Below are 27,835 nucleotides of genomic sequence, written 5' to 3' on the forward strand. Positions count from 1 at the left end.
CCACAGTTAGCTGACAGTTAACATACAGTTAGCATACAGTTAGCTGACAGGCTACATGAAGTCTAAACTAGTCTAACTAGTGTTGTTTGTCGCCCTCCAGTGGTTGCCATCTACGACTACGCTGCCGACAAGGAGGACGAGTTGTCGTTCCAGGAAGGAGCGATCATCTACGTGATCAAGAAGAACGAGGACGGCTGGTTTGAAGGCGTGATGAGCGCCACCACCGGCCTCTTCCCCGGAAACTACGTGGAGTCCATCATGCACTACGCCGACTGACGAGCACGTCGCCATCTGCTCGTTAATGTGTGGTGTGACTTTTTAAATTGACTTTGCTCAACGTCAGCACTTCATGGAGCCATAACTTCATGCTCAAACTGGGCTCTGATGTTGGACTTGTACTAAATACTGACTCATCAACAACATATTATTTCATGTTCGTCTTCGTGCAGATGTCCAGCATCCATCAAACATATTTTCATTGTTCTCCTGTTGGAGCCTTCTCAGTCAGCGCTCAGCTACCCGCTGGTCCTGAAGTCCTGTTTGTAGTGATGTAGTGAAGTGGACCGGGTGGAGTTCTGGACGTGTTTACAGTGTGTATGCTGCATGCCTGATGTATCAAACTTCAGTTTGTTGTAGTAGTTTGAGCCGGACCTCGTGATGTTTTCGTGCCGTGCTGTGACGTTCGGCTGTAACAGCCCTTTAACTCCAGGCTCACTCTCAGGTGGTGGAGGTGGATTTCTTTGTGCCATAGGTGGAGGAGTCGTGGTGTGCCTACGAGTGTGTACAGTGTGAGTGTGTAGAGTGTGTACAGTGTGTGTGTGTGTGTGATCGGGTATGAACCAAACGTTCCCTCGTGGACCTGAAACCAGTGTTTCCTCATCGTACAGTGTTGTTGACCACAAAAACCAGAGACGAGCTCTCAGCATGGATCTCCTCTTTAACGCCAGCATCGATTCCAACTCAGGAAAGGATCCTCATTCTTCATCCTGCCTACAAAGTGATTGGCTCACTTGTCCCTGAACATCCTCAGGACTGGACCAGGTCTTAGGCTCCTGAAGGTTCTCCTCTGGTCTTTGTGTCGCCTGCAGTATCCCTTTAATAACGTGGACTGAGAGATGCCGTGTGACTCTGCTTCATCTTCAAACCTCTGATGTCATTTTAGGTTGATTCTGAAAAATGTGCACACATTCATTAAAGTCCAACAAATCTTAAAACTTTGGTTTGAAATGTTCCTTTGTCTGCATGTTGTTCCTGGGTCTGCATGTTGTTCCCGGGTCAGGGTCTGCATGTTGTTCCTGGGTCTGCATGTTGTTCCCGGGTCACGGGTCAGGGTCTGCATGTTGTTCCCGGGTCACGGGTCAGGGTCTGCATGTTGTTCCCAGGTCGGGGTTTTGAAGACACTGTGTCAGTCTCTTATTTCAGTGATGTCAGAGCCTCATGGGAAATGTAGTTGATGGCATAATAATCTTGTAGTAGTCCACAGATCGGACTTTAGATGTTATGTAACATCTTTGTGTTGCTTGATCGTCACATCAGGAGCCAATCAGAGCGTTTGTCCATGTTACAGGTAAGAAGAGCCAGGCTGCATGATGTCACACAGGTGAGCAGCAGGTCTGTCAGAACAACTCTAAACTTTATTTATTGTTCCAGAGGTTAACAAAATAAAAGCAGATCACATTTAAACCAGGACCTGTCTGTTTAATAATCCATCCATCCATTCATACAACAATAACCTCAGTGAACGTCTATTATATAAAAGTTAAGATGGTTTAAATATAAAAAAGAAAATAGATTCAAAACATTTGTCAACATTTTTAATCACGTTTAAGAAGAATGACCTCACAGCTGCAGTTAAACAATCATGATGACTGTGAGAAATGCAAAATAAAATAAAAATGTTCATGTTGTTTAAAAACATTAAAAACTCAGGACACTTTAACATTTGAATTATGACTCCGACATTAAACAAAGTTCATATTCAACAGACTTATGGAATCAGCCGGTGTTTCGGTTTAACGAGTGACCGTGTTAACTGGTGACCGTTAGCCAAACACGTCTGTTTCAGCCAACGGTCACCGGTTGACACGGTCACTCGTTAAACCGAAACACCGGGCAGGCAGCTTGATTTTGAAGGGGTTACGAGTTTTGCCGTAACACCGGCGTCTGACTGGCATTAGCTGAAGCTACGTGTCTGTGGATGACGTCGATAACGGACGTCACATGACGTCACATGACGTCAGTCTTTAAGTGGACTCGGTGAATTACCGTAAAAATCACGAGACCGGCGGAAGTCAACTGACGGTGCGACTGCAAATCACCGACAGGCGCAAAGGCCTGTGGGTAAAAACCGCGAGTTCGTAAGTCGGTGCTTTTCGTTATTTCCGGTGAGTTTCCCGGTTACAGTCGGTGATTCACGAGCTCATGTTAAGTTTAACGGTACCGTTTCACCGTGAAGAAGCGCGGGAGTTTGAACTGCAGGGCTGACGTCAGAGCGGAACTACGCGCCCCACAATGCACCGCGCCTCCACGGTGAAAGCAGTGTAAACGGCTAACGCACCGGAGCCGTTAGTACCGGCGGTTTAACGGCCCGCACGCGGAACGCTGAGCCCGGCTGGTGCCTGCTGGCTGTGTGGTTCTGGCTCGGTGCTCCGGCTCGGTCCGGCTCGGCTCGGTTCGGTCTCTGTCGTCGGTTTGAGCCATGACGCCGTCAGCTAGCTGCTAGGCTAACGCTCGTGTGATGACTCTGAGCTGTTGTTGTCTCGCGCACAGGTGAAGCTGACACACGTGACCTCTCTGCCGTTACCGGAGCTTCAGACCGTCCGGACCGCGCGCGCCGAGGCGGGCCGCCATGACGCTCGCGCCGAAGGAGCTGTCGAACCTGCTGAGCATCATCTCGGAGGAGGCCTGCACCAACTCCTTCGAGAGCCTGTCCACGCACTTCCACCACTACTTCGGCAAGGCGGAGCACTTCCGGGTGGGTTCGGTTCTGGTGATGCTGCTGCAGCAGCCGGACCTGCTGCCCAGCTCCCCGCAGCGGCTCACCGCGCTCTACCTGCTGTGGGAGATGTACCGGACCGAGCCGCTGGCCGCCAACCCGTTCGCAGCCGTGTTCGCTCACCTGCTGAACCCCTCACCTGCCGGGGAGGAGCCGGAGAAGGTGCTGTCCGGTACGTGTGCGCGCCTGTGCTCAGGTAGAACTTACTCACCTGCTGCTTACCTGTTTGATGGATGACGTGTCATGTGACCTCTCCAGGCTTCCTGCCTCCCATCACCCAGCCCGAGAAGTTCTTCCTGTCCCAGCTGATGTTGGCCCCGCCCAGAGACCTGTTCAAGAAGACGCCCCGGCAGGTGTCCTGCATGGACGTGGGCAGCATGCCGCAGGCCATCGACATCAGCGGCCTGCAGCTCGCCTTGGCAGGTCAGTCCGCTACAGACGGTCTGTACTGTGGTCCAATCAGACGGTCTGTACTGCGGTCCACTGACGGTCTGTGCTGTGGTCCAATCAGATGGCCTGTACTGTGGTCCACTGACGGTCTGTACTGCGGTCCAATCAGACGGCCTGTACTGTGGTCCACTGACGGTCTGTACTGCGGTCCAATCAGACGGTCTGTGCTGTGGTCCACTGACGGTCTGTCTGTGCTGTGGTCCACTGACGGTCTGTCTGTACTGCGGTCCACTGACTGTCTGTCTGTACTGCGGTCCAATCAGACGGTCTGTGCTGTGGTCCACTGACGGTCTGTCTGTACTGCGGTCCACTGACTGTCTGTCTGTACTGCGGTCCACTGACTGTCTGTCTGTACTGCGGTCCACTGACGGTCTGTACTGCGGTCCAATCAGACGGTCTGTGCTGTGGTCCACTGACGGTCTGTACTGCGGTCCAATCAGACGGTCTGTGCTGTGGTCCACTGACGGTCTGTCTGTACTGTGGTCCACTGACGGTCTGTCTGTACTGCGGTCCACTGACGGTCTGTCTGTACTGCGGTCCAATCAGACGGTCTGTGCTGTGGTCCACTGACGGTCTGTCTGTACTGTGGTCCACTGACGGTCTGTCTGTACTGCGGTCCACTGACGGTCTGTCTGTACTGCGGTCCACTGACGGTCTGTCTGTACTGTGTCTGTCTGTTGTGCAGAGCGTCAGTCGGAGCTGCCCACTCAGAGCAAAGCCAGCTTCCCGAGCATCCTGAATGATCCGGATCCGGACTCGTCGAACTCGGGGTTCGACAGCTCGGTGGCCAATCAGATCATAGAGTCTCTGGTCACAGGGCCCCGCCCCCCTCTGGAGAGTAAGTGTCTCTGATTGGTTTAAAGTTTCCGTGACGACAGAACATGTGGAGCCACATCAGCTGTTCTCTGACATCACTTCCTCCTCTGCAGGTCACTTCCGCCCCGAGTTCATCCGGCCACCGCCACCGCTCCACGTGTGCGAGGACGAGCTGGCGTGGCTGAACCCGACCGAGCCGGATCACAGCGTCCAGTGGGACCGGTCCATGTGTGTGAAGAACAGCACCGGGGTGGAGATCAAACGCATCATGTCCAAGGCCTTCAAGAGCCCGCTGTCGGCCCAGCAGCAGTCCCAGGTCAGTCCGGTCCGGTCCTGCTGGTACCTGAGTGTCAAACATGTTCAGGAAGGTGCGGTGCAGTAAGGGCTGATGGGAAATGTAGTCTTTCTGTGTTCCTCCCAGCTGCTGGCCGAGCTGGAGAAGGACCCGAAGCTGGTGTACCACATCGGGCTGTCCCCGGCCAAGCTCCCGGACCTGGTGGAGAACAACCCGCTGGTGGCCATCGAGATGCTGCTGAAGCTGATGCAGAGCAGCCAGATCACAGAGTACTTCTCCGTGCTCGTCAACATGGACATGTCACTGCACTCCATGGAGGTGGTCAACAGGTGAGCCAGGATAATGCTGCTCACCTGTAGCTGAACGTCAGCCTGCAAACTAAACAGCAGCCCTAGTGATGTCACAGTGATGTCACAGTGATGTCACAGTGATTAGATTAAACTTTATTCATGCCTCAATGGGGAAATTCACTTCACACAAAAACAACAAAAACAGACAGAAGTATCAGATCAGATTTTATTTGTACAGCCCAAAGTCACAAAGTCCATTTTCCTCTGAGGCTTTACAATCTGTACAGGGAGTGACACCCTCTGTCCTTAGACCCTCGGTTCCAGTGAGGAAAAACTTGCCCACAAAAACCTTTAACAGGGAAAAAAGGTGGAAGAAACCTCAGGAAGAGCCACAGAGGAGGGATCCCTCTCCCAGGACGGACAGACGTGCAATAGATGTCACATGTACAGAACAAATCAACACAAACATATTGTACAATTACAATGACTGATAAAATGACAATGAATCACAATGACTGATAAAATGATTACAGTAGCAGTGGAACCTGTGATAGAGACACAGATGCTCACAGAGAGAGACAGACTATCAAATAGGAAAGTCTCTTTGTGTCTGTAGCTGATCTTTGTGTCTGTAGCTGATCTTTGTGTCTGTCGTCCTCAGGTTGACCACGGCCGTGGACCTTCCTCCAGAGTTCATCCACCTCTACATCTCCAACTGCATCTCCACCTGTGAGCAGATCAAAGACAAATACATGCAGGTAAACATGGCGACTCTGACGGCAAACGTTCCGTTAACGTTGTTAGAACGTTGTTCCTGACGTGTCCATGTTGTCCTCCAGAACCGCCTGGTCCGCCTGGTGTGCGTCTTCCTCCAGTCGCTGATCCGGAACAAGATCATCAACGTGCAGGACCTGTTCATCGAGGTCCAGGCCTTCTGCATCGAGTTCAGCCGCATCCGCGAGGCGGCCGGCCTGTTCCGCCTCCTGAAGACGCTCGACACCGGAGAGAACCCGGCCGAGGCCAAACCCGCCAAATAAGGAGCCTCATGGCGCCGGCTCCAAACAGAAGATTGTAAATACGCAGTGACTCTTCACGCCACTCGTTAACGATGAACTCTCATTTCACTTTTTTACTCCGCTCTGTCGTTCTCTAATTAAACTGTAAACGAGTCTCCAGGCCAGCGTCCACTTCCTGTTTGTGTCTGAGTCTCTTCATGATAAAGGTTAGCTTAGCATAAAGACTGTAAACAGAGGGAAACAGCTAGCCTGCTCTGAAGCCTCGGTCTGTTAGCTTAGCTTAGCATAAAGACTGTAAACGGAGGGAAACACCTAGCCTGCTCTGAAGCTTCAGTCTGTTAGCTTAGCTTAGCATAAAGACTGTAAACAGAGGGAAACAGCTAGCCTGCTCTGAAGCCTCGGTCTGTTAGCTTAGCTTAGCATAAGGCCTGAACAGGAAATCATCAGGAGACGCTTTCATACAAAAATCTGTTTATTTGTAAAAAGGAGATGTGACAAACAGGAAGAAATAAGAACAACCAATCCTGATTAAGATATTTGAAATGGTAAACTGAACCAATCACACGTGCTGGTCGAGTTTAAAGTAACAGTCTGCAGTCCAGGTGCCGTTCGGACCGAACCAGAACTCCTCTGATAGAAACGCGCTCGGCCCGCTGACGCTCGTCGTCTCTAGATTCTCTTCATGCCGCGCGCCATCAGGCAGGCGAACACCGTCATCACCATCTTGGGTTTGACCTCCACCAGGTCCTCGGGCAGCGCGTACACCCGGGCACCGATCTTCCTCGCCATGGAGATGGCGTACCTGGAAACAGGAAGAGGAAGTGAGTTCGACTCATTTCAAATCGTTGATATGAGATCGATGGATCAATGAACGAGGACTGACTTTGCATTGTTGAGTTTCTCCTCCTCCGTCAGGTCTTCTGTCTTCAGCAGGTCGTATCTGATCGAGCCGGACTGGATCGCGTCGATCAGGTCCAGGACCGGCATGCTGGTGCTGATGGAGCCGTCCTACACACACACACACACACACACACACACACACCATCAGCTTAACACAGCGGTCAGCTGGTTCCTAACCTGAGGTCCACACCCCCTCTGAAGGTCAGCCAGATGTCCTGAGGGGTCTCGAGGACTTGTTGTTGGATGTGAAAAGTTACCTTGAAGCTGGAGATGGTCGGCTTCCCGGCCTCTGTGAGCGTGTCGTTGACCCAGCCCACGATGGTGTCATCGGTCACTTTCTGCCCGTCACCAAGGTCCTCCAGGATGTTCAGAGTGTATCTTAGGACGGAGACGCCACTCGGGGTTAAAATCATCAAACCAACAGCACGGCCAAAGATCATGAAGCGTTTATTTAGTGTTTCTGAAGCGTTCGTTACCTCCTCATGAGCTGCCACAGCAGAGCGAGGGTGAGGGTTCGATTCCCGGCGTGCAGGTCCTGACCCGCGATGCCTACCAGAGAGAACTTGGCCTCCTTCTTCCCCAACTCCACGGCGTAGTTACAGTTCTCCAGCTGCAGCACGACAAACAAATAAACATCTGGCTCAGCTCGAGCCAGAGAGACAGAAACAGAACCTTTTGGACCGAAGTCACGTGATCAGAACTCCGTACCTTCTTCATGTTGCTGCCCAGTTTGGAGTACGGAGGCTTGTTGACTTTGTCCCAGTCCACCGGGACCTTGATCTTCTCGTACAACTGGAAGATGACGAGGGCGTCGTCGATGTCTCTGTAACACACATACGTTCTGTTAAGGTTCTGCTAGCGTTCTGTCAGTGTTTAAAGGTTGGAGTTTCTCCATCATGATGCAGGTCGATGAAACCAGAGAAGAAGAGGGGCGAGCGTTCTTACACGTAGAGGTGGTTGACTCGAGGGTTGACGCCCAGCGAGTTCATCCAGTTCCTGAAGGTGCGCTCCTCCCGGGTTTCACCTGCAGGAAGTCAAACACACAGCGGAGTCAGACAGCTGTCGCAGTAACGCGATCAGTGACGACGGGCGGTGCTCGGACCGCGACTCACCTTCGATGGAGCTCCAGTCGATGTCCTGGTTCTCGGGCTTCTTCAGCGCCGGGTACTTGTTGAACAGATTGGCGATGAACGCCAAGTTCAGTTTGGGGTTGCCGCGGACGACGTCGGCCGGCATGACGAACTGTCTGCAGCCGAGCCGGTCGGCCTGATCCAACATGCACTCGGCCCGCTTCAGGTCCTCTTTCTCCTGCAGAGCGAGGACAACGTTTCATTAACATACGCACAACGTTTGACTTCCAACACATCAGAGAGGTTTTTATCGGAGTCTCACTCTGATTCCTGACATGTCGATGGCGATGGGCGGGATTCCCTCCTCGTCTCCTTTGGGCGCCACCTGGTTCAGGAGGTTGTAGTACGCCTTGGAGTCCTGAAACACACACAAACGTTGTGAGAACGTTCTCTGAAGAGATACTTCATCACATCTGTGTGACGGAGGTTACAAAGAAAGCACACCTTGATGTCGGAGCTGAAGTTGTTGATCTTGCCACAGCCGGCCTCCTCCAGGTGATAGTTGGCCCAGCGCAGCAGAAGTTCTTCAGGGGAAAGTTTCATCAGATCCTCCAGACTCTCTCCATCCCGCAGCAGAGCGATCAGAGCTAGAACATTGAAGAACATCAGCACATTAGCTTAGCATTGAGACTGGAAGCAGAGTTTAATCAGAGTATGCTAAGCTAACTGGATCTGCATACGGACACACCTTCGTTCTTGCTGAGTTCGATGTCGGCGAACAGTCCGATCTTGATGACCTGCCACAGCAGACCCAGGACCAGGTGCTGCCTGCCCTCCTTCAGGTCCTCAGCTCCAATGTTCACCACGTGGCAGCCGATGGCCGACGCCGAGTTCAGAGCCAGGTTCAGGTTCTCCTGTTGGTCCAAACGACAGGACACGGGATGTAAAGACACTCACAGAGCAGGTAACATGTTCAGCCAATCAGACTGGGGGCAGCGACACTTCCTGCCTCACCTGGATGGTGAAAGGTGTGAGCTTCTTCTTGTTGATGGTCCTCTCATCGATGGTGTCAGGGACAGACAGGTTGATCATCTTACTAAGAAGTGAGAACAGTAAGTTAGTCACTTCAGTTTGTGTCGAGATTCAGCAAAGATGAAACGTTCATCTGTAAGGCTCTTTATGCTAAGCTAAGCTAAACTGCTTCAGTACGAGAGTCAGTCTGATCGTCTCAGTCTAAGTTTAAACTTGGTAAAGACGAGCCTACCAGAGAACGATCCCGTCTCCCACAGCGGTGAACAGATCGTTGCTGTTTGGATCCATCGGCAGAACATGCTGACAGTCCGGATCCTTCTCCAGAGCTTTATTGATCCAGTTCACAAAGGCCACTTTCTCCTCCTCTGCAGATGGAAGAAACCTGACGTCAGAGAGCGGCTGAAACCAAAACACCTTCTAAAAACCATCTAAAACCAAAACACCTTCTAAAAACCATCTAAAACCAAAACACCTTCTAAAAACCATCTAAAACCAAAACACCTTCTAAAAACCATCATTTCTTGTCGTGTCATTTCTTGTCGTGTCGTTTCATTTCTTGTCGTTTCATTTCTTGTCGTGTCGTTTCATTTCTTGTCGTTTCATTTCTTGTCGTGTCGTGTCATTTCTTGTCGTGTCATTTCTTGTCGTGTCGTGTCATTTCTTGTCGTGTCTTGTCATTTCTTGTCTTGTCGTGTCATTTCTTGTCGTGTCATTTCTTGTCGTGTCGTTTCATTTCTTGTCGTTTCATTTCTTGTCGTGTCATTTCTTGTCGTGTCTTTTCATTTCTTGTCTTGTCGTGTCATTTCTTGTCGTGTCATTTCTTGTCGTGTCGTTTCATTTCTTGTCGTTTCATTTCTTGTCGTGTCATTTCTTGTCGTGTCTTGTCATTTCTTGTCTTGTCGTGTCATTTCTTGTCGTGTCATTTCTTGTCGTGTCGTTTCATTTCTTGTCATTTCTTGTCGTGTCGTGTCATTTCTTGTCTTGTCGTGTCATTTCTTGTCTTGTCGTTTCATTTCTTGTCGTGTCATTTCTTGTCGTGTCGTTTCATTTCTTGTCGTGTCATTTCTTGTCTTGTCGTTTCATTTCTTGTCGTGTCATTTCTTGTCGTGTCGTTTCATTTCTTGTCGTGTCATTTCTTGTCTTGTCGTTTCATTTCTTGTCGTGTCATTTCTTGTCGTGTCGTTTCATTTCTTGTCGTGTCATTTCTTGTCTTGTCGTTTCATTTCTTGTCGTGTCATTTCTTGTCGTGTCGTTTCATTTCTTGTCGTGTCATTTCTTGTCGTGTCGTTTCATTTCTTGTCGTTTCATTTCTTGTCGTGTCATTTCTTGTCTTGTCGTGTCATTTCTTGTCGTGTCATTTCTTGTCGTGTCGTTTCATTTCTTGTCGTTTCATTTCTTGTCGTGTCATTTCTTGTCGTGTCGTTTCATTTCTTGTCGTGTCGTTTCGTTTCTTGTCGTTTCATTTCTTGTCGTGTCGTGTCATTTCTTGTCGTGTCGTGTCATTTCTTGTCGTGTCTTGTCATTTCTTGTCTTGTCGTGTCATTTCTTGTCGTGTCATTTCTTGTCGTGTCGTTTCATTTCTTGTCGTTTCATTTCTTGTCGTGTCATTTCTTGTCGTGTCGTGTAATTTCTTGTTGTGTCGTGTCATTTCTTGTCGTGTCATTTCTTGTCGTGTCGTTTCATTTCTTGTCGTTTCATTTCTTGTCGTGTCATTTCTTGTCTTGTCGTTTCATTTCTTGTCGTGTCGTTTCATTTCTTGTCGTGTCGTGTCATTTCTTGTCGTGTCGTGTCATTTCTTGTCGTGTCGTTTCATTTCTTGTCGTGTCGTTTCATTTCTTGTCGTGTCGTGTCATTTCTTGTCGTGTCGTTTCATTTCTTGTCGTGTCGTGTCATTTCTTGTCTTGTCGTGTCATTTCTTGTCGTTTCATTTCTTGTCGTGTCGTGTCATTTCTTGTCTTGTCGTGTCATTTCTTGTCGTTTCATTTCTTGTCGTGTCGTGTCATTTCTTGTCGTGTCGTGTCGTTTCTTGTCGTGTCGTGTCATTTCTTGTCGTGTCGTTTCATTTCTTGTCGTGTCGTGTCATTTCTTGTCGTGTCGTGTCATTTCTTGTCGTTTCATTTCTTGTCGTGTCATTTCTTGTCGTGTCATTTCTTGTCGTTTCATTTCTTGTCGTGTCGTGTCATTTCTTGTCGTGTCGTTTCATTTCTTGTCGTGTCGTGTCATTTCTTGTCGTGTCGTGTCATTTCTTGTCGTGTCGTGTCATTTCTTGTCGTGTCGTGTCATTTCTTGTCGTGTCGTGTCATTTCTTGTCGTGTCGTGTCATTTCTTGTCGTGTCGTGTCATTTCTTGTCGTGTCGTTTCATTTCTTGTCGTGTCGTGTCATTTCTTGTCGTGTCGTGTCATTTCTTGTCGTTTCATTTCTTGTCGTGTCATTTCTTGTCGTGTCATTTCTTGTCGTTTCATTTCTTGTCGTGTCGTGTCATTTCTTGTCGTGTCGTTTCATTTCTTGTCGCGTCGTTTCGTTTCTTGTCGTGTCGTGTCATTTCTTGTCGTTTCATTTCTTGTCGTGTCATTTCTTGTCGTGTCGTGTCATTTCTTGTCGTGTCGTGTCATTTCTTGTCGTTTCATTTCTTGTCGTGTCATTTCTTGTCGTGTCGTGTCATTTCTTGTCGTGTCGTGTCATTTCTTGTCGTTTCATTTCTTGTCGTGTCATTTCTTGTCGTGTCGTGTCATTTCTTGTCGTGTCGTGTCATTTCTTGTCGTTTCATTTCTTGTCGTGTCATTTCTTGTCGTGTCGTTTCATTTCTTGTCGTGTCATTTCTTGTCGTGTCATTTCTTGTCGTTTCATTTCTTGTCGCGTCGTGTCATTTCTTGTCGTGTCGTGTCATTTCTTGTCGTGTCGTGTCATTTCTTGTCATGTCATTTCTTGTCATGCCGTGTCGCACATACCTGAGTATGAGTGCTGAGTGCCGGACTGCTCTGAGGTTCCTGCCACGCTACAGATTCCTTCCTTTTTGTTGATGGCCTTCCTGAAAGTCTTGGCCACCTCGCTGCTCTTCAGCCCGTGAACGATCTGAAGATTCCAGAAGAATTAGAAACTTAGTTTAAAGCATCATCAGGAGACATTTATTATGTTAAATCTTCTACTGTAAAAACAGAGCTGACCTGAGTGAACTCCTCGAAGGTGAGCTGGCTGCTGGTCTTGGTCAGCTCCTGGACGATCTCTCGGATACGGTAGCCCGGCAGTGCCAGGTTAGCGGCCTTGAAAAGTTCGTTGAGTTCGTCCTTGCTGATAAATCCGTTGTTGTCCACGTCTGAGGACGGAAAGTAAGACTCATTTTTGTTGCTACTCCATCATTTGAAATCCAAAGTGCACGCCTGACAAATGTTATTCATCTATAAAATATAAAAAGATGAAGACGGAGCAGGCGGGATTCGAACCCTGCAGCGTTCATCATGCAGAGCTTCCTCTTACCGATCTTTGCGAACGCTTCTCTCAGCTCCTCCAGCTCCTCCGGAGAGATCTGCGCGCTGGTGGCCATGTTGGAAACCTAAAGCTGACAGAGAGACGGACGGTGTTAAATGAAGTCCGGACCTGCCGGCGCTGACGGGCCTGACGGGCCTGACGAGCGTGTTCAGAAGAAGGAAGCAGACAGAGATGCAAACTGATCTCACTTCTGCTGCCTCCAACTTCCTGTTTCTGCTGCTGCACTTCCTGTTCTTTGTGTGATGTGAACACCTCGCCGCTCTCTCAGGCGATCTGCTGTAAAGCAGACTACATTACCCACAATGCAGCTGGACCACTTTTAATGTTTTAAACAACCGTGAATGAATGCTAACGAGCTTTCGCTGCTTTAAACGCTCGTTAACTTCAGAGCCGTTAATTAGATGAAACGTGCTGATTAACGTGTTTTATGCTAAGCTAAGCTAACTGGAGGCTGGCTCCACATGAGTTATTATTGACTCTGAGCGATCATGTAACGAGATGAGGAAGAGTGAAACCCGATCACATGACATGGTTTATTTCAGTGTGATGATTCACTCGGAGCGTTCAAAAAAAAAAAGGATGTTGCACGAACGCCGTGCGCGAGGCTCAAAACCACAAAGAGGAAGAAGAATGATTCAACTTCCTGCAGAGAGGCGAGCCGATGGAGACGTGTCAAACAAAACCTGCAGCTGAGTCCGATCAGAGGCGCCGGGCCTTTCAGAACCGACACGCAGCGACAGAATTCAGCTTATCAACACGAAGACGTGACTTCCTGTTTGTGCAGCGTTATCTTCATCATAATAAGATCAGATCGGCTCCACTGACAAGCTAACGTAAACCATAACGTCAGCGTTACGTAACATTATTTATCATCGCGGACTCATGATGGTCACTGAGCATGTGCAGTGCTTCCTGTCCTCCTGTGACATCATCATTGGTCTGTCCTGTGGTTTGTGACTCTGATTGACCACAGGTTCTTCTTTCTGCTCGGAGCGGCGGGGTCCGCCTCAGCCGGACTTCACTGCACCATCAATGTACCATCAATGTACCATAAATGTACCATAAATGTACATATATATAACAGCCACAGCTCCATGTATATATATATTGCCAGGGGACTCCCCCCCCCCCTCTCTGTCTCTCTCTCTCTTTCAGGGTTATGCCTACTCAGGCACGGTGTTGGTTGAAGATGCAGTCACATCTCCCTTTACTGAAAACTCTGTCTGTCTCTGTCTGTCTGTCTCTGTCTGTCTGTCTCTGTCTGTCTGTCTGTCTCTGTCTGTCTCTCTCTCTCTGTCTGTCTCTGTCTGTCTGTCTGTCTCTGTCTGTCTGTCTGTCTCTCTCTGTCTCTCTCTCTCTGTCTGTCTTCCATCACGTGGCTCTGACTGCAGCATTGTTGGACCTCGTCAACACGCCTCACACGTGCTCCAGAACCTTGGCCGTCTGTTCGAATGTTAAACCAGGTCAGACGGCGTCCTGATCTGTCTGCCTGTCTGTCTGTCTGCCTGTCTGTCTGTCTGTCTGTCTGTCTGCCTGCCTGTCTGTCTGTCTGCCCACCTGTCTGTCTGCCTCTGAGGGGTTTTTAGTTGTGTCAGTTGAAGTGAGGCTGACCACAGACTTCCTGCTCTGCTTTAACTTCTTCTTCCCTGAACGCCTCGTTTAGCTTTAACTTTACAACACTTTTATCAGACGGCACAGAGTTAGACAACCAAGCACAGAGACAGGTCTGAAGGTTCTGATGGAGTCGGACCGTCATCCAGACCTGGACCTGTCCTGGCTGCAGACCAGAACCTGGCTCTGGTTCTGGTCTGCAGCCAGGACAGGTCCAGGTCTGGATGACCGACATGTGCTCAGCACGATGCCTTCAGGGACCTGTGTGGATCAGACTTACCTGAGAGGTGAGGCGAGGAGTCTGCAGGTCTCAGGGCGCGGAGGATGACTTGTCTGTCTCTCAGTCTGTCGACAGGCACTGAGCGCAGAGCGACAGCTCGTCTATTCAAATGAGCGAGGAAGGAAGTGACACGCTGCGCAGAAACAGGAATCAAAGCTTTTGTCTTTATATGGCAATGAACGCTGCGGCTCGGAGAGGTGACCCCACCAGGTCTGACTGTGAGACAGGTCTGACTGTGAGACGGGTCTGACTGTGAGACCCGACAGAGAGACAGACAGGTAGCTGGTCATGATGTCTCTGTGTCTGTGATGTGAAACACAAACTGCAGTTCCTCTCACGTCCACTTGAGGCTTCCAAAGTAAAGGTCAGTCTCCATAAGTCCCCATGTCCAAATGTCCAACTTCACAGCAGAAATAAACATGTTTACAGCCTGGGACAGTTTTGGTCTCTACACTGTGTGCTAATTATCAGGCAGATTCAGATTTAACTGACTCTGAAAAGTCAAAAACTGTAAAAAGTCTTTCAGAGGGATGCAGCACTCTTGACATATCTAAGATATTGCGGCGCGATCACAGAACCATCAAATGTTTGGTTGCAAATAGTCAACAGGGTCGCAAGAAACGTGCCGAGAAGAAAAGACACTAATTAACCTACAAACATGAAGCTACCAGGAACCCATTATCCTCCAGTGCTGCCATATTCCACAACTGCAGTGTCAAGAAGCACGAGGTGATTAACAACTCTGAACAGGTTCAACAACTCTGAACGGGTTCAACAACTCTGAACGGGTTCAACAACTCTGAACGGGTTCAACACCTCTGAACAGGGTTCAACAACTCTGAACAGGGTTCAACAACTCTGAACGAGTTCAACAACTCTGAACGGGTTCAACACCTCTGAACGAGTTCAACACCTCTGAACGAGTTCAACAACTCTGAACGAGTTCAACTCTGAACGGGTTCAACAACTCTGAACGAGTTCAACACCTCTGAACAGGGTTCAACAACTCTGAACGAGTTCAACTCTGAACGGGTTCAACACCTCTGAACAGGGTTCAATAACTCTGAACAGGGTTCAACAACTCTGAACGGGTTCAACAACTCTGAACGGGTTCAACAACTCTGAACGGGTTCAACAACTCTGAACGAGTTCAACACCTCTGAACGGGTTCAACACCTCTGAACGGGTTCAACAACTCTGAACGGGTTCAACAACTCTGAACGGGTTCAACACCTCTGAACGGGTTCAACAACTCTGAATAAGTTGATAAGTTGAAACGTCAAGAATGGGCCAAGAAATACCTGAAGACAGATTTTCCAAAGGTTTTGTGGACTGATGAGATGAGAGTGACTTGATGGTCCAGATGGACGGGCCGGTGGTTGGATCAGTAACGGACACTTCGACTCAGACCACAGCACGGTGGAGGTGGGGTACTGGTATGGGCAGGTATTATTAAAGATGAGGTAGCATGGCTGGGAAATAAACGAAGTGAGATGGACAATCTTTGTTTTTCATTTAGTAGATAGTTTGATTGACAGGTGGGCGTGGTCATGGACAGTCTGTGCTTGACGCCATCAGGATGTAAACAGGGTGTCCACATACTTTTGGCCCGGTAGTGTACCTGTGTGTCCCTTTAATTCTTCTTACCTACCTGTTACAGGTTGAGCGGGAAACGTCCTGTTTGGACTCCACCGTTCACCTGGCTCCGGTGCACCGTGCAGAGGACGCACCTGAGCTTTGAGCCAATCAGAAGCTGGCATGCAGTTAGAGGGAAGAATCAGAGTGAGCTGATTGGTTAGATTCATGTCCGTCACGAGCTGAACAAGACACACACACACACACACACACACACGTGAAGAGTAGTTGACGGTTGCTATGACCGTTGCTATGGCTCTTCCTGACCGGAAGCCGAAGAGGGCTTGATCTCCGCAGTGAGGTGATTTTAATACTTTTATTTTGAAATCACTTGATCGTCATTAACACTGACTGATTACAAATGAGCTCGTGCCGTGTGGATGAGTGATGGCGCTAAATGACGTCACAACGAGCTGTTGTTAGTGTTGATGTTTTAAATCTGCACGTTCAGCTGTACGCTTTTATTTTGGAAAGCATGATGAATTACAAAATAAAAGACCAATAATAATAATAAAGTTTTTAACGTCATCACAGACGTCATCATGTCTCACCGTCTTCTTCGGAGGCCTCTGCCTCCCACAAAAAGTCTTCCTGCGCGCAGAGCTTCAGGTAAACTCACCTGATCAGTCACCTGTGAGAATCTGATGAGTCAGAACCAGAACTGACCAACTGTGTCACCTGAGCAGGTGGCGCACTGATCGTGGATCAGGCTGACGGAGGTACGAGAGGATCCAGCAGGCAGGACGCTGACACGCCTGTCCCCCGAGCAGCTCCGCCCACTCCTCAGCTTCCCCACACCTCCACCTGTCTGATGGGCGGAGTCACCCAGGGCTTCCCCTGTAAACCACCACGCCCCCGGCCCAAGAACCCCCTGCTGACCCTCCTCCAGTCAGGTAACCATGACGATGAGCCATGACCCGCAGACTGTCTAAAACCTGGACGTAGTCTCCGTGACGTCCCTGCAGACTGTCTAAAACCTGGACATAGTCTCTGAGACTCTGATAAATGAGTCTTAACGTTTCATGTCTTGTTATTAATTTGTGTTGGCAGACTCCAGGTTCGTGGCTCCGCCCCCCGTGTTTTGTCTCAGTGACTTCCTTCAGCGGACGCCGTCGGCCTGCAGAGCCAATCATCATCCAGGATCTTCAGCCTGAACGTCGTGACGGCTGCATGTCAGTCAGCCTGATTCTGATCAGACTCACTGATGATTGGCTGGATGATCAAAGAGTTTATTAAAAACAAACTGACACAAAAATCAGGTTTTATTCAAAAAGTCTTTATTTACACAGCCGAGTATGTACAGAGCATTTACAGACACCAACACTGACTGACTTTAAACTACAGACTGACTTTAAACTACACACACACACACACACACACTCTCTCACACTCTCTCTCACACACACACACACTCTCTCTCTCTCTCTCTCAGTCGGAGTCGCTGCTGCTGCTCGACGTGTCGGTCGACATGGCCTCCACGTCGTCCTCGTTCTCCTTGTTGTGGCCGGGCGGCTCCAGGCCGAAGTCGTTGCCGTGGTGAGGAGGCAGCATCCCCACGGAGACGTCTGACGACTGCCAGGGGTAGTGAGGCGTCAGCACGTCTGACCAATCAGAGAGCAGAGGAGAGGAGACGGTTATTCTGCCGCCAGCAGGAGATCCACGACAGGAAGTGACATCACAAACCAGACGGACTCACCTGGTAACCTCCCAGCAGCCAGTGCGTCGCCTGGCAGGTGTCCGTTCACGCCGTTGGTCGGCAGGTTGGCCATGTGACCCAGCATCCCGCTGCGCATCTCCAGGTCGGTGGGGTACGGTCTGCGTGGATCACCTGAGGAGGACACGTGGGTCAGCTCAGAACCAGGACAGACGAGGACCAGCACGCACGCACGCACACACACACACACGCACGCACACACACACACACGCACGCACCGGCAGCACCGGCACAGTCCACCTGAGGCTCTTACCTGGGACCCAGTTCAGCGGAGCACACACGGCGTTACTGGCGCTGATCCTGTGAGCGTACTTTATGATCTCCTCTGAAGAGATACTCCCTGTGAGGACGACAGGACAGGAGGTGAGACAGGCAGACAGACAGGTGTGTGTGTGTGTGTGTGTGTGTGTCTCACCTTTCCGGGCCTTGTCGATGGACTTGAGCTTCTCCTTGGCCTGGTAAACAGCCGTGGCCTGAAAACATGAGACACGTGACGACGCTAGAATTTACAGACGACGCCTGAAGTGTCCTCAGATCTCTGCTGCAGTCTCTGACAAAGACTGACTAAGACTGGTTAAGACTGACTAAGACTGGTTAAGACTGACTAAGACTGGTTAAGGCTGACTAAGACTGGTTAAGGCTGACTAAGACTAAGACTGACAAAGATTGTTAAGACTGACAAAGACTGTTAAGACTGACAAAGACTGTTAAGACTACAATTGCATCCAGACAGACAGGTGGATTTATCAACATCAGTCTTAACATAAACATGCAGAATGACCGGTCTGCTTTGAATTGGTCTCGATCTCAGTCTCAGTCAGTCAGTCTCAGTCAGTCTCAGTCAGTCTCAGTCTCAGTCAGTCTCAGTCTCAGTCAGTCTCAGTCAGTCAGTCTCAGGCTCAGTCAGTCTCAGTCAGTCAGTCTCAGTCTCAGTCTCAGTCAGTCTCAGTCAGTCAGTCTCAGTCTCAGTCTCAGTCAGTCAGTCTCAGTCTCAGTCAGTCAGTCTCAGTCAGTCAGTCTCAGTCTCAGTCAGTCTCAGTCTCAGTCAGTCTCAGTCTCAGTCTCAGTCAGTCTCAGTCAGTCTCAGTCTCAGTCTCAGTCAGTCTCAGTCAGTCTCAGTCAGTCTCAGTCTCAGTCTCAGTCAGTCTCAGTCAGTCACTCTCAGTCTCAGTCTCAGTCAGTCTCAGTCAGTCTCAGTCAGTCTCAGTCTCAGTCTCAGTCAGTCTCAGTCAGTCTCAGTCTCAGTCTCAGGCTCCACCCACCAGGATGTGCTCCGCCTCCTTCAGTTGTTTCTGCAGTTGTTGGATGTCGCTGTCCCTCTTGTCCACCTCCTTCTCCAGCAGCTGCATCTCCTGGTGGACCTTCCCCTGCTGCTGCGCCTCCTCCATCAGCTCCTGGAACTCCCTGTCCCTCTGCACCAGCAGCTCCAGCACCTGAGGACAGGGACAGACAGGACAGAGGAGGACAGAGACGGGTCAGAGGAGGACAGAGACAGACAGGTCAGAGGAGGACAGAGACAGGTCAGAGGAGGACACAGAGACAGGTCAGAGGACACAGAGACAGACAGGTCAGAGGAGGACAGAGACAGACAGGTCAGAGGAGGACACAGAGACAGGTCAGAGGACACAGAGACAGACAGGTCAGAGGAGGACAGAGACAGGTCAGAGGACACAGAGACAGGTCAGAGGAGGACAGAGAGAGACAGACAGGTTACCTGTGTGTCCTCTCCGGGCTGTGGGAGCTTCTGTCCTCTGGACAGCGCCAACATCTCGATCAGCTCCCTGAAACAGAACCGGAACCGGAACCAGACTCAGAGCAGCTAACACGAGCTAATGCTAACGTAGCAGTTAGCTCCGTGCTAAGCTAACAGACAGACAGACAGACAGACAGACAGACAGACAGACAGACAGACAGGCTGCCTGTCTGTCTGTCTGTCTGTCTGTCTGTCTGTCTGTCAGCTCAGCGCGAGACAGGCTGTCCCTGTCCCCGGCTCGTACCTGGACAGCACCTCCAGGTCGTCCAGCGCGCGCAGCAGACGCTCCTTCGTGGACTTCTCCGCCGCCGTCGCCATGACTGTGACCGGAAGTGACGCTGCCTTCTTCTTCTTTGAGGTTCTGTCTTACTGCCGCCGTGCGGTGAGGCGGAGGTACTGCAGCACAGAGACACCACCTGTTTACATAATAATAATGATAATTATCATTATTGTTAATAATGATAATTATCATTATGATAATTATCATTATTAACGATAATGATAATTATCATTATTAACGATAATGATAATTATCATTATTAACGATAATGATAATTATCATTATTGTTAATAATTAAAAAAAGGACAAACCCTCACAAACACAGGCTCAGTGAGCATTAACCTTGAAACTGGTCTCCACAAAGAGAATGTGTAGAAGAACAGAAAGGACTAGTTTCCACTGTGACAGCAGGACAGACAGAAACTCTCTCTCTCACAAACTGCCCCAAAGAATTACAGAAGAATTATTTCCCACATTTAAAGAAAAAATCACTTCATCCGTCTGGGAGCAGATGACATCACTGCATGTCACACATTCAGAAATGTTTGAGGACTGTTCATCTGTTTACATGTGCTTTATTAATACTATCTATATTTTCATTATCACTTATTATTTGATTGTTTATTATTTTACACACAAACACGCACACACAGGAACATGTACACACACACACACACACACACACACACAGAAACATGCACACACACACACACACACACACACAGAAATATGCACACACACACACAAACACACACACACACGATTCTTTCCTTATTTTATTTTTGTAAGCTTTATTCTATTTATGTTTGTATGTTATGCTTTAGAATCATTGTCTGTGACATTCATGCAAATAAAGCAAATTTGAATTTGAGAGAGAGACAGACAGACAGACAGACACAGAGAGAGAGACAGACACAGAGAGAGAGACACAGAGAGAGAGAGAGAGAGAGAGAGAGAGAGAGAGAATGATTTTAAAATGGTTTTAAAATGGTTTTATAATGGTTTTAAATGGTTTTATAATGGTTTTAAAGTGTTTTAAAATGGTTTAAAATGGTTTTATAATGATTTTAAAATGGTTTTATAATGGTTTTAAATGGTTTTAAAGTGTTTTAAATGGTTTTATAATGGTTTTAAAATGGTTTTAAGTGGTTTTATAGTGGTTTTAGAATGGTTTTAAAATGGTTTCATAATGGTTTTATAATGGTTTTTAAATGGTTTTATAATAGTTTTAAAGTGTTTTAAAACTGTTTTAAATGGTTTTAAAGTGTTTTATAATTATTTTATAATGGTTTTAAAGTGTTTTAAAATGGTTTTAAAATGGTTTTATAATGGTTTTAAGTGGTTTTATAATGGTTTTAAAATGGTTTCATAATGGTTTTATAATGGTTTTAAAATGGTTTTATAATGGTTTTAAAGTGTTTTAAAATTGTTTTAATGTGTTTTAAAATTGTTTTAAAGTGTTTTAAAACTGTTTTAAATGGTTTTAAAGTGTTTTATAATGGTTTTATAATGGTTTTAAAGTGTTTTAAAATGGGTTTAATGTGTTTTATAATGGTTTTATAATGGTTTTATAATGGTTTTATAACGGTTTTATAACGTCGTTCAGGAAATGTTTCCATGTTTCTGCAGTCATGCTTTTATTTTGACGCCAGTCCGGAAGTGGCTTGACCCTCAGATCACAACAGCTCGGCCGGAGAAGAAGTCGCTTCATCCGGAGCTTTCCTCTTGTCTCCGCCGCAGTTTGACGCTCGTTTTCCGCAGTTTTTTTCCCGCCCTGAGCCTGTCACGGTCGTCCAGGATGGTCAAAGTGTCTTTTAACTCCGCGCTGGGGCAGAAGGACGCGAAGAAGGACGCGGAGAGTCTCCTTCACGACGAGGACACAGTAAGACAGCTAACGGCTAGCTGCTAGCTCGAGAGGACGCAGTTTGTCTGAGTCGGTGAAAGTCGGTTAAAGTCGGTTAAAGTCGGTTAAAGTCGGTTAAAGTCGGTTAGTTCTGAATGTAACGACGTGATATTTGATCCAAGTCTCTGAAACATTAATAATTAATAATAATTAATAATAATTCATGCGTCACTTCCTCATTAAAGTCGCGTCTGAACATTTTGACTTTTATTCACTTTGAAACTTTTTACAACAAAAACAAAAATAAATAAAAATAAATAAAAATAAAAAGAGTTTCAGACTTTAAACTTTTTAAATGTCGACAGAGAAAATCCAGGAAGTCACTTTGTTCAGTGTTCTAAAAAACGAAAGCACCTGAACGCATCACAGACTGAAACTTTTATTTGTTTGTTTTTATTGTTTTTGTTTTTTCTCTTTGTAACTTGTGTCAACACAAACAGGAAGTCAAACTTTGTTTCCAGGTGTGTCTCCTGCGTCGTCGTGACGACCTGGGTCAGACTTTGAGTTTTCAGTGAAAGTGTCGATGAGGCGTTCAGTGTTCGCTCCAGGAAAGGGCTCGAAAGGGGAAGTGGGTGGAGGTGAAGGTGGAGGCGCGGCGCCTGTTGTGAAAGAACGAGCAGCTGCTCTGCGTCTTTCTGTTTCGATTGTTTCAGCCGAGCCGAGGAGGACCCGAGTTTAACTCTGCTGTCACTTCTGCGATTCTGTTTGTTGTGGCTGTAGACTGAGGAGGAGGTGAAGGAGGTGGAGGAGGAGGTGAAGGCTGAGTCTTATCTGGACGACGGGAGAGATTTCCTTTGGGGTTGAAACGTCTTTGAACGCAGCACACTTTCTGTTTGGAGGGAATTTCCTGCTGCGTTCAGGGACAAACCGACGTTTGACTTTCTGTCTGACTTTAAATGTTTCATGTTGAGACGTCTCCAAACAGAGGGGGACCGTTCAGGAGAGTCAGCGTTCAGGAGAGTCAGCGTTCAGGAGAGTCAGCGTTCAGGAGAGTCAGCGTTCAGGAGAGTCAGCGCTCAGGAGAGTCAGCGTTCAGGAGAGTCAGGGTTCAGGAGAGTCAGCGCTCAGGAGAGTCAGGGTTCAGGAGAGTCGGCGTTCAAGAGAGTCAGGGTTCAGGAGAGTCAGGGTTCAGGAGAGTCAGGTTCAGGAGAGTCAGAGTTCAGGAGAGTCAGGGTTCAGGAGAGTCAGCGCTCAGGAGAGTCAGCGCTCAGGAGAGTCAGGGTTCAGGAGAGTCAGCGTTCAGGAGAGTCAGCGTTCAGGAGAGTCAGGGTTCAGGAGAGTCAGCGCTCAGGAGAGTCAGGGTTCAGGGTTCAGGAGAGTCGGCGTTCAGGAGAGTCAGGGTTCAGGAGAGTCAGGGTTCAGGAGAGTCAGCGCTCAGGAGAGTCAGCAAGTCAGGGTTCAGGAGAGTCAAGGTCAGGAGATCAGGGGTTCAGGAGAGTCCGGCGTTCAGGGTTCAGGCGAGTCAGCGTTCAGGAGAGTGCAGGGTTCGGAGGTCAGGTTCAGGAGAGCAGCGTTCAGGAGACGTCACGCGTCAGGAGAGCAGGGGTTCAGGAGAGTATGCGTTCAGAGAGTCAGGGTTCAGGGTCAGGGATCAGCGTTTCAGGAAGAGTCACGTTCAGGCAGAGTCGGGTTCAGGAGAGTCGGGTTCAGGACGGAGTCAGGTTTCAGAGAGTCAGCGTTCAGGGAGAGTTCAGCGTTCAGAGAGTCAGGTGTTCAGGCAAGTCAGGTGTCAGGGTTCAGGGAGAGCAGCGTTCGGGAGTCGCGTCAGGAGAGTCAGGGTTCAGGATGATGTCAGGGTTCAGGAGAGTCGGGTTCAGGAGAGCGTCAGCGGTCAGGAGAGTCAGCGTTCAGGAGAGTCCAGGTTCAGGGCGAGTCGGTTCAGGAGCGTGCGCGTTCAGGAGAGTCAGGTTCCAGGAGAGTCAGGATCAGGAGAGTCAGGGTTCCAGGAGAGTCAGCGTTCAGGAGACGTCAGCGTTCAGGAGAGTCAGGGTCAGAGAAGTCGGCGTTCAGGAGAGTCGGCGTGTTCAGGAGAGTCAGGGGTTCAGGAGAGTCAAGGGTTCAGGAGAGTCAGCGCCTCAGGAGAGATCAGGGTTCAGGAGAGTCAGCGTTCAGGAGAGTCAGGGTTCAGGAGAGTCAGGGTTCAGGAGAGTCAGGGTTCAGGCTGCAGGTGAGCGTTCAGGCTGCAGGTGAGCGTTCAGGCTGCAGGTGAGCGTTCAGGTGAGCGTTCAGGCTGCAGGTGAGCGTTCAGGTGAGCATTCAGGCTGCAGGTGAGCGTTCAGGCTGCAGGTGAGCGTTCAGGCTGCAGGTGAGCGTTCAGGTGAGCGTTCAGGCTAGCGTTCAGGTGAGCGTTCAGGCTGCAGGTGAGCGTTCAGGCTGCAGGTGAGCGTTCAGGTGAGCGTTCAGGTGAGAGCTGGTACAGTGCTGTGTGGGCAGAGCTCATTAAAGTCACATGACCTTCAGGTGTTTGGCTGTGGAGCCTCGTTGAGTTCACTGTTGGTCGTTCTCGTGCTGAGGCTAGCGGTTCTGAACTCGATTATGGTTTTATAGGAGCTGAGTTCTGACCCGGGTCCAGTCCAAAAGGTACCGTGGACACGTTCCATTTTTACTGAGCCGGCTGCCTGTCTTCAGTCACAGCGTCCACAGAACGTTCTGGGTCTGTTACTGAACTGAACCGGGCCTGTGTGGTTCTCTGAGCAGAGGGTGGAGTTTCACGTGGACCCGCCAACGAACTGGAACAAAACCTCCGTCCTCGACACTGATACCAGCCCGACACTGAAGACCTCGTCTGAATATTAATGAGGCACAAATAAGAGACGTGAGCTCGTCCCTGAGACTTGCTGAGACTCGTCTCCGTCTTTCCTGTTTCACCAGAATGTTCAGGACGAGACCCGACAGGCCTCAGCACACACACACACACACACACACACACACACACACACACACCTTCATTAATAACGAATCCATTGACCAGTTTGATTTAAATATTATATAATAATAATAACAAACTGCTGACTCATCATTTTGTACTTGAACGCACCACAGAGATGTTATAATTATGCAAATGAGATGCAAATGAGACATCACTGTATGTTTCTTTGAGCTCGCTCTCCATTATTCACGACGAGTCGCCCTCAGAGGGTTCACCTGTGTTTACAGGCTCCGCCCCTTCACTGTTGTCGCTGTTCAGCTGTCGACCCCAAACGAGGCAGAAATAATTAGTCTCAGTCTGTCTTAGTCTCAGTCTGTCTTAGTCTCAGTCTTTGGTCTTTAGTCTCATTCTTAGTCTTTAGTCTCAGCCTCAGTCTTTAGTCTCAGTCTTAGTCTTTAGTCTCAGCCTCAGTCTTTAGTCTCAGTCTTAACAGCGTCGTCCTGTCCCCCTCAGGATGCCGAGGCGGCGGTCCCGGTCCGTCCTCAGTCCTGGGCCTGGTGCTGGTGTCTTTTCTTCGGGATCGTGCTCATGGTGTCGGGCGCCGTGGTGGGAGGAGCCTATCTGTACCGATACTACATCCTGGAGGTGAGCCGGCCGCAGCTTGCTGAGGTAAATGGACCGACCCGAGGAGGAAGCAGGCGGGTCGGGTTAGTTCAGGTTCTGCTGTGGTTCTGATCCGGAGTCGGCGCTCAGCAGTCAGAGCCGTGTTTACAATATGATCACTGTGATGTCATCAGGCTCCGCACTGAGGGGTCACTTCCTGTATCCGTGTCACATGGTTCAGTCTGTTCAGGAGACCAGCAGCTGGTCCTGGTTCTGGGTCCGAGTCTGGTTCAAAGGGTTAACGTGTCACAGGAGGAGTTGGCCAATGAGAAACCTCCGAGCTCAAATACGAGCCAATAAAAGCACCTGTGAGGACAGGCCACGCCCCCTGACTGACAGACGGGTATCAGACAGGCAGGTATCTAACAGACAGACAGACAGACAGACAGACAGGTATCTAACAGACAGACAGACAGACAGGTATCTAACAGACAGACAGGCAGGTATCTAACAGACAGACAGACAGACAGGTATCTAACAGACAGACAGACAGACAGACAGACAGACAGACAGACAGACAGGTATCTAACAGACAGACAGGTATCTAACAGACAGACAGGTATCAGACAGACAGGTATCTGACAGACAGGCGGGTATCTGACAGACAGACAGACAGACAGACAGGTATCAGACAGACAGGTATCTGACAGACAGGTATCTGACAGACAGGCAGGTATCTAACAGACAGACAGACAGGCAGGTATCTAACAGACAGGCATGTATCTAACAGACAGGTGGGTATCTGACAGACAGACAGACAGACAGACAGACAGGTATCTGACAGACAGACAGGCAGACAGACAGACAGATATCTGACAGACAGACAGACAGATATCTGACCTCCCTGATTCAGGACAGGAAACATTTTATTTTGAAGAACTGGAATAGGCAGGCCTGGATTTTCAAAATAAAGGTCAGAGCAGGTTTAACGTGTTCCGGTGAATGTTGGAGTGCGTCTACATGAGCACAGGAAATAGTTTTATTTTGGAAGGTTCCTCCTCTTGTTGAAGTGTTTTATTTTGAAAAGTTTCATTAATATCATGTGACCAAAGAAGACTTCCTGTGTGTCCTCTCAGCAGGAGGATCGAGTCTACTGGTGCGGGGTGAGGTACCGCGAGGAGGACTACATGATCGCAGAGGAAGACGAGGTACCACTTACATCACTTCCTACTGACTGACTGGATGACTGGTTGGTTGACTGGTCGGATGACCGGTTGGTTGACCGTTGGTTGACCGGTTGGTTGACTGGTCGGATGACCGGTTGGTTGACCGTTGGTTGACTGGTTGGTTGACCGTTGGTTGACCGTTGGTTGACTGGTTGGTTGACTGGTTGGTTGACCGTTGGTTGACCGTTGGTTGACTGGTTGGTTGACCGTTGGTTGACCGTTGGTTGACTGGTTGGTTGACCGTTGGTTGACTGGTTGGTTGACCCGTTGGTTGACTCGGCTGCTTTTCAGGTGGAGGTGCAGCTGCCTAACCACGTGCGTCAGGTGGAGGAGAGGATCCGGGTTCTGGAGCGGGAGCAGGTGGAGCTCATCAGCGTTCCCGTGCCCGACTTCGATGACGGCGACCCGGCAGACATCGTCCACGACTTCCAGAGGGTGAGGCGAAGCTCCGCCCCCCGGCCTCTCATCTTCCTGTTTGGATCAGACTGTTGGTTTTTCACAATAAAACTTGTTCCTTCCTCAGAGTCTGACCGCCTACCTGGACCTGAGCCTCAACAAGTGCTACGTCATCCCGCTCAACACCTCCATCGTCATGCCGCCACGAGACTTCCTGGAGCTGCTCGTCAACGTCAAGGTGACGGACGACGTCCATCGTCATGACGACAGGCTGCAGTAGCAATAAGAGTATGTTCACCTGAGCTAACGTTTGTCCCTCCTCCGTCCAGGCCGGCACCTACCTGCCTCAGTCCTACCTGGTCCACGAGGAGATGATCGTGACGGAGCGCCTGGAGCACGTGGACCAGCTCGGCTACTTCATCTACAACCTGTGCCGTGGCAAGGACACCTACAAGCTGCAGCGCCGAGACCGGATCCTGGGTGAGGACAGGAAGTGTTAACTGCAGGTGTGAACAGGTTTACCTGCAGAGTGTTAACTGTCTGTCGTCGTTCTCACAGGTATGCAGAAGCGCGAGGCTCTCAACTGCCGCAAGATCCTTCACTTTGAGAGCAAGTCTGTGGTCCAGACTCTGATCTGCGAGTCTTAAGCGGCGTCGTGGCGTCGCGGCGTGCAGTGACACCTGCGTTTGACCCTCACCTGTCTGTTTTCTGTCCTTCAGGTAGTTTGAGTGAGTGAGACGAGTGAAATGTGAATTAAAAAAAGCTTTTCCACTTTTCTGTTCGGGGATCTTTCCAGCAGCGATTAGCCGATATAAGATGGTAAATTATTTTAATCAAACGTGACTGCAAGTATAACCTGAGCTTTTATTTTGATAGACAAGGGAAGTTAGTCTTTTTATTTCAAGATTTCAAGAAAAAAGGCGACTTTTTTACGATGAGACTTTGTGTTTTTGTATTAGTCTGCTGTACTCCTTCAGGTTCTTCAGTTCTGTCTGTTTCTGAACGTGTCGCTTTGTTTTGGAGAACTCTTCCTGTTGTACTAACTCGTGTATATAATCTATAAGATGAACAACTCAATAAACAACCGAAAAATGATCAACGCTGTCTCTGTCCAATCACACCACCACACACTGAGCTTCACTCTGCTGCAGACATCAAGTATCCACTTCGTTTAGTACTATAGTATCTGAAGTACTCTTACCACACAGTAGAAG

At 49.0% G+C, this 27,835-nt stretch overlaps 5 protein-coding genes across 7 annotated transcripts in view; 3 read left to right on the plus strand and 2 right to left on the minus strand.

The window, feature by feature from the left end:
- LOC104939099 (abl interactor 2-like) overlaps positions 1-1,214 on the plus strand; it is a 10,839-nt gene extending 9,625 nt beyond the window's left edge. Inside the window, 1 exon segment of the mRNA XM_027291186.1 lies at positions 101-1,214. Within this exon segment, the coding sequence (XP_027146987.1) occupies positions 101-276 (176 nt within the window). The 3' untranslated portion in view covers positions 277-1,214.
- Positions 1,215-2,142: 928 nt separating this feature from the next.
- Positions 2,143-6,021, plus strand: cnot11 (CCR4-NOT transcription complex, subunit 11). Of its 2 annotated transcripts, none has more exons than XM_027290960.1 (8): positions 2,143-2,384; positions 2,770-3,167; positions 3,254-3,418; positions 4,131-4,283; positions 4,375-4,577; positions 4,683-4,885; positions 5,508-5,604; positions 5,686-6,021. In XM_027290960.1, the coding sequence occupies exons 2-8, from the start codon at positions 2,849-2,851 to the stop codon at positions 5,881-5,883; spliced, it is 1,338 nt and encodes a 445-aa protein (XP_027146761.1). In that variant the 5' UTR covers positions 2,143-2,384; positions 2,770-2,848; the 3' UTR covers positions 5,884-6,021. The 2 variants fall into 2 exon arrangements, with proteins under 2 accessions (XP_027146761.1, XP_027146762.1); XM_027290961.1 differs by having other exon boundaries at positions 2,143-2,357.
- Positions 6,022-6,316: 295 nt separating this feature from the next.
- On the minus strand, positions 6,317-14,360 carry lcp1 (lymphocyte cytosolic protein 1 (L-plastin)). Its single transcript, XM_027290959.1, has 16 exons — positions 14,243-14,360; positions 12,340-12,421; positions 12,030-12,178; positions 11,814-11,937; positions 9,097-9,229; positions 8,847-8,928; positions 8,581-8,746; positions 8,337-8,479; positions 8,155-8,250; positions 7,875-8,070; positions 7,708-7,786; positions 7,471-7,585; positions 7,239-7,372; positions 7,020-7,140; positions 6,746-6,870; positions 6,317-6,664 (listed from the first exon to the last, which is right to left on the minus strand). Exons 2-16 carry the CDS (start codon positions 12,404-12,406, stop codon positions 6,532-6,534), a joined length of 1,863 nt encoding a protein of 620 aa, XP_027146760.1. The 5' UTR covers positions 12,407-12,421; positions 14,243-14,360; the 3' UTR covers positions 6,317-6,531.
- Positions 14,361-17,266: 2,906 nt separating this feature from the next.
- med4 (mediator complex subunit 4) lies at positions 17,267-19,724 on the minus strand. Its single transcript, XM_027290964.1, has 7 exons — positions 19,589-19,724; positions 19,306-19,372; positions 18,854-19,024; positions 18,007-18,064; positions 17,845-17,931; positions 17,574-17,705; positions 17,267-17,478 (listed from the first exon to the last, which is right to left on the minus strand). Exons 1-7 carry the CDS (start codon positions 19,660-19,662, stop codon positions 17,306-17,308), a joined length of 762 nt encoding a protein of 253 aa, XP_027146765.1. The 5' UTR covers positions 19,663-19,724; the 3' UTR covers positions 17,267-17,305.
- Positions 19,646-27,716, plus strand: LOC104939095 (integral membrane protein 2B). 2 transcript variants are annotated; one of them, XM_027290962.1, is made up of 8 exons: positions 19,646-19,737; positions 21,254-21,506; positions 24,910-25,065; positions 26,136-26,207; positions 26,517-26,660; positions 26,749-26,859; positions 26,951-27,101; positions 27,180-27,716. In XM_027290962.1, exons 1-8 carry the CDS (start codon positions 19,661-19,663, stop codon positions 27,266-27,268), a joined length of 1,053 nt encoding a protein of 350 aa, XP_027146763.1. In that variant the 5' UTR covers positions 19,646-19,660; the 3' UTR covers positions 27,269-27,716. The 2 variants fall into 2 exon arrangements, with proteins under 2 accessions (XP_027146763.1, XP_027146764.1); XM_027290963.1 differs by having other exon boundaries at positions 24,910-25,041.
- Positions 27,717-27,835: the final 119 nt, after the last annotated feature.

Source organism: Larimichthys crocea, chromosome XVIII (assembly GCF_000972845.2).
Source record: "Larimichthys crocea isolate SSNF chromosome XVIII, L_crocea_2.0, whole genome shotgun sequence".
NCBI lineage: Eukaryota > Metazoa > Chordata > Actinopteri > Sciaenidae > Larimichthys > Larimichthys crocea.

Bases quoted from the DNA above. Each gene is read 5' to 3' on its own strand.
- med4 (XM_027290964.1), bottom strand. From the start codon at position 19,662: ATGGCGACGGCGGCGGAGAAGTCCACGAAGGAGCGTCTGCTGCGCGCG. The intron at 18,065-18,853 runs GTGGGTGGAGCC...TCATGTTTTCAG, and splicing joins AGGAGGCGGAGCACATCCTG to GCCACGGCTGTTTACCAGGC. The intron at 17,706-17,844 runs GTAAGAGCCTCA...TGTCCTCCTCAG, and splicing joins TCCGCTGAACTGGGTCCCAG to GTGATCCACGCAGACCGTAC.
- LOC104939095 (XM_027290962.1), top strand. From the start codon at position 19,661: ATGACTGTGACCGGAAGTGACGCTGCCTTCTTCTTCTTTGAGGTTCTG. The intron at 26,860-26,950 runs GTGACGGACGAC...TCCTCCGTCCAG, and splicing joins AGCTGCTCGTCAACGTCAAG to GCCGGCACCTACCTGCCTCA. The intron at 27,102-27,179 runs GTGAGGACAGGA...TCGTTCTCACAG, and splicing joins GCGCCGAGACCGGATCCTGG to GTATGCAGAAGCGCGAGGCT.
- cnot11 (XM_027290960.1), top strand. From the start codon at position 2,849: ATGACGCTCGCGCCGAAGGAGCTGTCGAACCTGCTGAGCATCATCTCG. The intron at 4,578-4,682 runs GTCAGTCCGGTC...TGTTCCTCCCAG, and splicing joins CGGCCCAGCAGCAGTCCCAG to CTGCTGGCCGAGCTGGAGAA. The intron at 4,886-5,507 runs GTGAGCCAGGAT...TGTCGTCCTCAG, and splicing joins TCCATGGAGGTGGTCAACAG to GTTGACCACGGCCGTGGACC.
- lcp1 (XM_027290959.1), bottom strand. From the start codon at position 12,406: ATGGCCACCAGCGCGCAGATCTCTCCGGAGGAGCTGGAGGAGCTGAGA. The intron at 12,179-12,339 runs GTAAGAGGAAGC...TTCCGTCCTCAG, and splicing joins AGAAGCGTTCGCAAAGATCG to ACGTGGACAACAACGGATTT. The intron at 8,071-8,154 runs GTGAGACTCCGA...CTCGCTCTGCAG, and splicing joins TCGACATGTCAGGAATCAGA to GAGAAAGAGGACCTGAAGCG.